Source organism: Pinus tabuliformis, chromosome 7, assembly GCF_031772625.1.
Source record: "Pinus tabuliformis cultivar Carrire ecotype Pingquan chromosome 7, CPIR1, whole genome shotgun sequence".
NCBI lineage: Eukaryota > Viridiplantae > Streptophyta > Pinopsida > Pinales > Pinaceae > Pinus > Pinus tabuliformis.
This window is the reverse complement of record NC_142293.1, coordinates 1088963050-1088972926: the sequence shown is the minus strand read 5'-3', so window position 1 is coordinate 1088972926 and position 9877 is coordinate 1088963050. Positions and strand designations below refer to the sequence as shown.

At 36.1% G+C, this 9877-nt stretch overlaps 1 protein-coding gene across 1 annotated transcript; it reads left to right on the top strand.

The window, feature by feature from the left end:
* The first annotated feature begins 1119 nt into the window (after window positions 1-1119).
* On the top strand, window positions 1120-6867 carry LOC149251352 (sugar transporter ERD6-like 6). Its single transcript, XM_089459367.1, has 18 exons — window positions 1120-1737; window positions 1956-2018; window positions 2105-2194; window positions 2390-2449; window positions 2649-2714; window positions 2936-3001; window positions 3123-3198; window positions 3582-3646; window positions 3774-3863; window positions 4135-4215; window positions 4501-4585; window positions 4904-4950; window positions 5072-5134; window positions 5286-5345; window positions 5519-5584; window positions 5695-5754; window positions 5962-6076; window positions 6187-6867. Exons 1-18 carry the CDS (start codon window positions 1525-1527, stop codon window positions 6297-6299), a joined length of 1479 nt encoding a protein of 492 aa, XP_089315493.1. The 5' UTR covers window positions 1120-1524; the 3' UTR covers window positions 6300-6867.
* Window positions 6868-9877: the final 3010 nt, after the last annotated feature.

Below are 9877 nucleotides of genomic sequence, written 5' to 3'. Positions count from 1 at the left end.
TTGTGAGATTATGCATGTTTCTTGAAAATGCTTTTTAACATCCTAAAAAATTCTTGAGACACTTGGATTGTGCACAGACCTCAAATTTACCATGCCAAGACCTTAAATTTACCATGCCAAGAAATCCTCTCCAGATTGTCTATATATATATATATATATAAACAAAGTTCATAAAATTATTAAAAAAAATAAAAAATATAACCTCAAACTTACCATGCGAAGAAACCCTCTTTAGATTGTCAATAAATATATATATATATATGTTTAAACAAAGTTCATAAAATTATTACAAAGAAAGTAAAAAAATATAGTCTGGGCTATTTCCGAATAAGGCTTGTAAAGTTTTCATTCTTTAAAAAATAAAAAATGATACATGGTTGAGATTTAATAATTTAAAAACAATTTCACTGGTATACAACTTCCATTCTGGTCCTCACGCTTACAAATTCTCAACATTACAAATGGTCTATTTAGTAGTAGGGCTTCCAAAATTTATTTCAATTATTTAAAAAATTAAAAATTATGGATGGTTGAAATTTGATAATTTGTGAATATTAGTAGTATACAATTTAGACCTTTGTCTGGTAGTTCTAAATTTTCAACATTACAAATAAGCATATAAATATTTTGATTACCATATGTATTTATTAGTGATTTAATTACAAAAAAATGAAAAATATCTAATAATTAGAACAATGAGTAATTTCAGGTGTGGTGATTTTCATTGAATGAGGATGATGAGTCAGCCTGTGATTTTTCGTGAATAAAGATGATGAGTCAGCCTACATTCACAGATAACATATTCTCACTAACCACCAGCCAGTAATTTCAAGTGGCTTAATTTTCACTGAATAAGGATGATAAATCACACTGTGATTTTCTCTGAATAAAAATAATGAATCAACCTACATTCACAAATAGCATGTCTTCATTACTAATTTAACCATTAAATTTCCAGCTGTGTTAAGAATCCCTGTAATATTTGAATTTTGATCTAATTTATTTTAGAGGTCGGTACACCCCTTCCTGCGGTTAAAATGAAAAGGCTGAGCTGGCAACACGTACAGATTCATAGAACAACCTGGATGCCTAGGACATAGCCATGGCATACATTTAATTCATCCATCCTGAGCTAAGCAGTATAAAAGGTCCGGCCGTCCGTGGCATCGAGATGCTGATTTGCTGTTGGCCGACACCATGTAAAAAAGGTCTGAGAGGCATTGAGGGGGAGGGTTATATCTTTCATTTTCCAGTCGTGCACGCCATTATCTGCGGGCAACATCTAAATTTCCATTGTGATAGGATTAATTATCTGCGGGCAACATCTAAATTTCCATTGTGATAGGATTAATTATCTGCGGGCAACATCTAAATTTCCATTGTGATAGGATTAAAATAAATCTCTGTTCTGCAAGCTCTGTTTGCCCTTCCTCGCCTTCTCAGTTTGATAAAAAAAATTCAGTGCAATATCTCCCCCAATTTTGAAGATTTGTCTAGGTTTGATTATCAAAATCAAAACCAGTCATGGGTTTCAAGGAGGACCTGGAAAAGGGAGCTGTGGGGGTGAATGGCGATGTGAAGCGGCCTCTATTGCGTAAGGAACAGGGGAAAGAGTACTACAGAAGAAGTCATAAAAAGGGCAAGGGCAAGAGTTCCGAAGCCTTCCAAGGAAGCGTTGCAACTGCTCTATTTTGTACTGCGGTTGTCGCAATGGGGCCCTTGCAGTTCGGCTTCTGTGTAAGTTCACTTTGCTTGTCTGGAATTCATTTGCTTATTTGGGTGAAACTATACAAGCCAATATCCGTACCAATTTGGTTTGTTATGGTATTGTATACAGTACTATGTGCAGAGATAAATTATAAAGTTTTGATGTGATTAATTAATAATCTGGGTTTGGAGGATGTTTTGGGATAGAAACTGATTTTGTGATATCAATCGGCCATGCCATTTTGCAGAATGGATACTCGTCCCCTAGTGAGGATGGAATTATCAGTGACCTCAGCCTTTCTCTCTCACAGGTATGTTGGAATGGCTAAGTGTATCAAAGTAGTTATGTGAATGAGATGCTTAACGACCCCTAATATTTTATTGTTTCAACAAACAGTATTCTGTGTTCGGCTCGCTATCAAATGTAGGAGCAATGGTGGGTGCCATAGTCAGTGGGCAAATTGCCGATTTCATCGGGCGTAAAGGGGTGGGTATGGCTGTATTATACATTATGTATTTTGTTATTAGGAATAGGGTGGATATATAATATACGAACCCAACCCTGCAAAATAAACTTTGTCTGTCTTCACAAAATATATGGATGACGGGCTATCTATATTTATAGTCAGCCAATAAGTTCATTTTTCTTATATATCATTCACAATGGTGGTGTTCTATACAGGCTTTGATAGTGGCTGTGATTCCAAATATTATTGGTTGGGTTACAATCTCTGTTGCAAAGGCAAGTTTACGTGCCCTTGATCAAATTATCCCGATAGATACAGTGAACATTAGGGATCTCTTTTACATTTTTTTTTTTTTAATATCATATTGTATATATGACACGGACACTAACTGTTTTCTAGTTACATTGTGAAGCCAGAAAAGAAAACAATTGGCCAATATGTAATGCACTCACTTCCTTTTATTAATTATTTCAGGATGCTTCATTCCTGTATTTAGGGAGGTTATTGACAGGCTTTGGAGTGGGAGTCATTTCCTTCACTGTAAGTGGAACCTCATTTCTTTGGGCAAAACTCAGGAGCATTTGGCTGTTGGATTTTTCTTGTAGCGATCGATGCAGTTTTATTTGAATTAGGTCATTTCTTTGGGCAAAACTCAGGAGTATTTGGCTGTTGGATTTTTCTTGTAGCGATCTATGCAGTTTTTATTTGAATCAGGTCATGGATTTGAATCTCAATGATATTCTGTGGCCTTGTTGTGATAGGTCCCTGTTTACATAGCAGAGATAGCTCCCAAACACTTGCGAGGTGGCCTTGGTGCAGCCAATCAGGTGGGTTTTAAATTATCTTTGCTTTCCATAAGTTCAGCCATCCTATGCAGCTAGATGGATTTCCCTTTCTAGAGAATTAAAGATCTTAAGCAAGAATAACTAAGTGGCTATTTTGCAACAGCTTTCTGTGACAATTGGTATCATGCTGGCATATTTGTTTGGGTTGTTCCTTGGTTGGAGGGCTCTAGCCGTTGCAGGTAAGTTCCATTTTCGGTCGTGTTGGATGTTGGAGATTACTTTTACTTGAATGAAGGGAAGGCTTGTTAATAGATATGAATTTGCAGTTGAAGGGCCAGTTTAGATGAACGTTATTAACTGCTTTAAGCAGTGATTGGCCGTCCTCACTCAGCTGTGCTTCCCAGATGTTATTATGCCTCCCATTTGCCCAAGTTTCTCAACAATCTTTGCATTCTAATTGATAACTATTTAAAATCATATTTCCGCTGTGTTTTTTTCTGTCTATCTGATCTTCTTTGCATGTGGGAACCTTAACTTTATCCCAGAGTCTACTCTTTACGTGTTGATTAGATTTGAGGCTTTGCAGAAATGTTTATTTGCCCATTGTTTTGTGTTTGTGCAGGTGTAGTTCCTTGTGCTCTTTTGGTTCTGGGGTTATTTTTTATCCCGGAATCTCCAAGATGGCTGGTAAGTTTTTGATAATGAACTTTATGTTTGTCAATTGACTGAGTTGGTGTTAACCATGTTAAACCTGTCACCATATGTCATGCTGTGTGAAATCTTAATATCGAATTTAATGTTCTTATGAGTGCAGGCTAAAATTGGTAATGAAGATTTTGAAGCCTCATTGCAAGCTCTTAGAGGCAGTCAGGTTGATGTTACCCTAGAAGCTGTTGAAATCAGGGTAACATTTCGGAACAACTGCATTTTTATCATTTTCCATGTCAAATTCATATCTGTTTCTATTGTACCCTTCTTGACTGATTGCTTATCAGTCACGTGTAGTTGCTGAGTCATGGATATCCGATACTGTTCCAATGGAGTTTTAACTTGTTTGGTTTTGAGTTTTTTTCAGTCTGCAGTCTGAATGTTTTGCATACAAAGTTCCAACAGTGTATATGCATTTCCCATCAAGGTCATATTTGTCACTAATCTGAATATTTTTTGCCTTTCAGAGTGTAGTGGAGACAGGAAATCAACAACCCAGAATAAAGTTTTCCGAGATCTTTGAACGAAAATATGCAATGCCTCTGACTGTAAGTCATATGTTTGCATAGTTAGGAATATGATAGACTTATATGCTTTTTCTGAGTGCAAGCTTCTGCGATTCATAATGTTTATAAAAAACTTTTTCAGATAAATCACATAGATAATTTTCTGGTCGACGCATTTTGAACCACACAATGTGGTTCATCATCAGGACTAAGATGATTTTGTGTGTGCTAGTGAATTTGCATAAACTGGTTGCTATTTTATTGCTTACTTGGCAAGAATATGATTACAAAAGTAAAGTATCCTTGCGTTGTATTTATTATATGCAGATTGGCATTGGGCTGCTTCTTTTACAACAGTTGAGTGGAATCAATGGTATTATGTTTTACAGCAGTTCCATTTTTAAGTCTGCTGGTGAGTTTACCGTCAACTTCCTGTTAGAAAGTATGGTACTTGTGATCTGGATTCATATTGTTCTATTGGTAAAAACATGAAGTAATTGCAAAATATATATTGGCATCATGGACTTCTAATTTGGATGGGAGTTGAACACAGGGAATCCTTTTTGTAGCTTTATAGCCTTTCATAATTAGAGGGTTTTAATTTTTAACTGAGGACTCAGATCATTCATGTGATCTTTATGGCCCTTCTATTGATTTTAATTCTTATTGTCTATCACACGCTTGCCTAAGAAAATCTGTATTGATTTCAATGTTTTATCATTTAAAACAGGAATTTCATCTGGTAATGTTGCAACCCTTGGACTTGGTGCTGTTCAGGTTGCTTTCTGATCCTGGGGCCCTACTAATTGCAATGCATGCTAGGAATGTTTCACTATAATAAAAGGTTTATTGTTCCTCATCTTAATCATGTGAAAGCTGTTGGACTGTTTATGTATAGGTTGTTATGACTGCTGTCAGTGCTGTGTTGATTGACAAAGCTGGTAGACGTCTCCTTCTTATGGTGAGTAAACAGCCTATTTAGAAGAGGATCTTTTAACTCAGTCAATTCAATTTCTTTAAATATGACATGACGAGTGCTCGTCAGTTTAAAGATCTCACAAAGTTTTAATGATTTCAACAGATCTCTCACAAAGTTTTAATGATTTCAACAGATCTCCTCTGCAGGAATGGCTGTTTGTCTTTTCCTGGTTGGCCTTGCCTTTTATTTAAAAGTAATCAAACTCTCACGATGCTATCTCTCTGTTACTAGTATGATGAATAGAATCATAATAGATGCTCATCAACTTATTAGAAAATGGGCTTTGACATACGTTAGATTCTATAATAATCTTTGGAAGATTGAAATGCTAAAGATGAGTTCTTGGTGTATCCTGGCATCATCCAGAGCCACCTAGCGGGAGAGTCACATCTTGTAACATTCACCAGTATTTTGGCGGTCACAAGTTTGTTGGTAAGCTCCACGTTCAGTTGGTAAATAACTTATTGAAATTTACATTATTACATTGATGTCTTTGTTATGTTGAAGTTTTGTATAATTGCATTTGTGTTTTCTTTGTACAGGTTTACATTGTCTCTTTCTCCCTCGGGATTGGGGCTGTCCCCTGGGTTATCATGTCGGAGGTAATGCCTTTATCCAGATTCCCTGTAAAATTTTTGGTCAGGAAACCATAAAAGCTTTGATTTTAACTTTTCCTATATATTTTGGGGCAATGAAAAATCACTTATGTTACTTTCACAAAAGTGTTAGTTCACATTAATTTTGCTGTTGCCGTATTGACTGGTTTCAAGACATGTTGAACTGATGTTGTCATTGCCTACCTTGGGCAGATACTTCCCGTTAATGTCAAGGGATTGGCTGGCAGTGTAGCAACATTGGCAAACTGGTCATCTTCTTGGTTGGTGACCATGACAATAAATTTACTTCTAGAATGGAGCACTTCAGGTACTGTGATGGTTGCCATTCTGTAAGGTGTATTCATTCATTTATGGAGTTTAGATATTTGCTTTTCTTTTTAATATTGCATAGCTAAGGGACCCTGCATCTCATTGCAGGAACATTCTTTCTTTACGCTATCATATGTGCTTTGACGTTGGCGTTTGTCGCATTTTTTGTGCCTGAAACTAAGGGGCGGGCACTGGAGGAAATTGAGGCATCATTTAGATGAACTCAATTTGGAAAGATGTCTCACGTGTGATATTTTGTACTCGAGTAATTTGGTATCATATGCACACAGTTATTCTCCTATAGCAGATAAATTTTTTAAATGTGTGAAATTATTGCGCACTACAATAGCAGGAGCGATGGACAGCATGAAAGGGAAGACAAATCTGGTTATCTAACACCCACTCCTCAAAGGGAAGACAAACGTGGTTATCTAATACCCACTCCTCAGCTTCAGCCTTCAGTGTTGTAATAGTATTTTCCCTTCCAAGTGTTTCGTCATGAGAAGTTTGCAGCTGCGATAAATCATAATTTGTGAGTGAAGATCGTGGTTCTGGTTGAAGCTTTCACTTGTTAACATTAATGGATGAGGAAGGCTCCAGAGGTTCATTCCTGGACTCACTTTTTAGAGGGGAATGAATTCTATGTGAAGGTTTGTGTGCGAGCACATATTAATCAATCGAAACTGTCGTTAGCTTCCACAAACTACCGATGATAAGTTAGGGGTGTCTTACATTATATAAGTAATTGCGTTTGTATTATTAATGAAAATACCTATGATGGTTTGTTTATCGGTGCTCCAATACTTACAAAATAATTGTAGATTTATAAATTAGGAGAGGGGAAATCATTTCTTTTGTTTATATTTACGCAGTAGAATCGAATCGAATATGTTTCTTTTGTTTATATTTACCAGTAGAATCGAATATGTTTCTTTTATTAAACCGTGAGAAAATGGGGATTGTCAGAAAATGGGGATAGTCATAATTTACCAGACTTAAATATTAAAAATGGGGATAGTTATTACTGGCTGCTATCACCTAATGCAGATTGACTCATCAGTGTTATTCAAGGAAAACTTGGTCACCTGTAATTACCAACTAGTGGTTTTTAAGAGGGTAGGGTTTCACTCCTTTCATTCCTGCCAGATGCGTCTGGGTCTTGAGCCATTAACTTGTTCTCTTAATTCTGAAGCTAAAGCAATTTTAAAGCATACTCATTGCTTTAAAGCATACTCTAAGCCGGGAGTAAAATTGAATATGTTATGCTAAACATTATATTGTTGTAATTTCTAAAATAATATATTACAGAACTTCTAATATACAATATGCTTCTGCATGTGCATGTATTTCCTTTACAATATGCTTCTGCATGTGCATGTATTTCCTTTGGTCGGTTCTGAATCGGTTGTTTTCGTACTCTGGGTACACGAGTTATTGTTAATGCCTGGGTCGTAGTGACTTTTAAGAGTTGGGACGGTCATGTCTTCTTATGACGGAGTGACTTAACTGGCATATGTGATTTCCTTTGGATTGTCTCTATTATTTAGGTTATGCTTCCATTGCGGTGGGTTTAAAATTTGTACGGAGTCTCTTGAATATTTACGAGGATAATGGTTAATTCTAAATTATGTTTACGAGGATAATGGTTAATTCTAAATTATGTTTACGAGGATGATGGTTAATTCTAAATTATGTTTATACGGATCAGGTTTAAATCTATGTTTGTTATGATTTTAAATCCATTTTTGTTTGGTATAAAGAGTATTGATGCACAGGAAGAACTCTCCATCTTGGTAGTGTTCTGCATGTTGGCCATCGAGCAGCTGTGAAACCAAGAAGGAACTTCCACATCAGTGGTGCTTGGGTTTTGCATTTTACTCTTTGTTACCGTAAGAGCTCGATGTTTGTCCCTTTTCCAGTCTGTTACAGGGTTGCATCCTCAGCAGTTAGGGTCGGAATCTCTGCCATAAGGTTTTCTTTGGGGATTTTGAAGGTTTACGCCAAGTGAATAAGGTAGTGCTATTTTAAATCATATTTATTAATATCTTTGGGGATTTTGAAGGTTTACGCCTGGTTAATAAGATAATGCTATTTTAAATCATGATCGTTTCTTGAATTCTACTTTTGTAGCAAGGAGGGAGCTTGCTTTTACATGAAATGCATCCCATATTTCCTAAAATACATATGAAAGTGGTTTGGGATCCTTCCTTTTCGTTCTTCATTTTTTTTTTTTACAACATGGTGAATCGATAACTGTCTGGCCTAATCTAAGGGAGACCCAGGATCAAACCTCAACGCTGCCACTATAACACCAAGAGCATAACCAACCACCTGCAAGTCGGGTATACTAAGTCTCTATGATTTTAGCAAGAGCAGACTCACGGGATAGAGGAATCCGCCCCTCTAGTCGCCACCACAGCAGGTCAATGTACTCAATGAGATTTGAACATCCGCCCCTCTAGTCGCCACCACAGCAGGTCAATGTACTCAATGAGATTTGAACTTTGGTCTGCCTGAGCATAGCTCAAGTGACTTACCATCAAACCACACATCACTGTACTTTTCGTTCTTCATTTCTCACGAGCTTGCTTTTGAGTTTCTTGAAGGCTAGAGTTTGTTTCTCTAGCACCAGGGCTTCTCTAGCAGTTGTCTTTTGAGTCTGTTAGGGCTAGGGTTTGTTTCTCTAGCAGTTGTCTTTTGAGTCTGTTAGGGCTAGGGTTTGTTTCTCTAGCACTAGGGCTTCTCTACCGGTTGTCTTTTGAGTCTGTTAGGTTTAGGGTTTGTTTCTCTAGCACTTGTACTGTAAACCGTGATTGTGACAATGCTGGGCTTATAAGAAATCAGGTCTGTCCGCTAGTGAGGACTAAGAGTCAGATATGAGAGCTGTTTCGGTGGGAGAAATTTGTAGGACAAGGGGTTTTGTTTCACAGGATAAATTTTGGAATAGGATGATTCAACTTTTTGTATGACCGCGCTTGATTGGAAGGAGTTATTTGTAATGACTTTCTCTTATTTTATTAATAAAATTTTAAAAATCGGATAAAATTTTAAAAATCGGTAGGAGCTATTTTTAATGGATGGTATATAATTTTTATCTTTAAAATGTAGAGTTCATTTTGCTTTTGTTTGTTTCATTTTAGATTTTCTCTGAATGTAGAGTTCATTTTGCTTTTTTAGTTTGTTTCATTTTAGATGTTCTTTGAATTGAGGAATGATGATGTTACGTTGCTTTGATTTTTTTTTTATATTTTTATCAATAAAAGAATGTTCACATTATATTGCGATGTTATTTGGCGGTTGGTTTGGTCGGTTTGGTTGTTTGGTCAATTTGATTTGGTCTAATTATATCAATTGATTTTATTTTACTCATTTGATTTATAGTTGAGAGATTGAGAATGCACATAATTCATGTTTTATTTTAAATTTTAAATGAATTAAGGAATAATAAATATTAATTGAAGCATGATGGCATTATGTTGCCATATGACTTTTCTATATCCTCCTGTTTTTATTCAGCGTAAACACTTCATGTTTCATTTTAGATATTCGGTGAATTGAAAAATGATGACATTATTTTACATAACTTTATGCATTTCATACGTGGTTGAGAAATTGAGAGTACACAATTCAGCAACATAGATCTTTACCACACTTAAGTGGTTTTATCTTTGCAAGTTAATTAATCGGGACTTTGTTCCTAAGAGGGTGGGTAAAATGCCAATTTGCCTAGGACTATTTGGTGTGTTAATTCACCGCCTTTGAATAATCAAATCAGTAAAAAAGAGAGCACTACCTACTT

Bases quoted from the DNA above. Each gene is read 5' to 3' on its own strand.
- LOC149251352 (XM_089459367.1), top strand. From the start codon at position 1,525: ATGGGTTTCAAGGAGGACCTGGAAAAGGGAGCTGTGGGGGTGAATGGC. The intron at 5,585-5,694 runs GTAAGCTCCACG...TTCTTTGTACAG, and splicing joins TGGCGGTCACAAGTTTGTTG to GTTTACATTGTCTCTTTCTC. The intron at 6,077-6,186 runs GTACTGTGATGG...ATCTCATTGCAG, and splicing joins TCTAGAATGGAGCACTTCAG to GAACATTCTTTCTTTACGCT.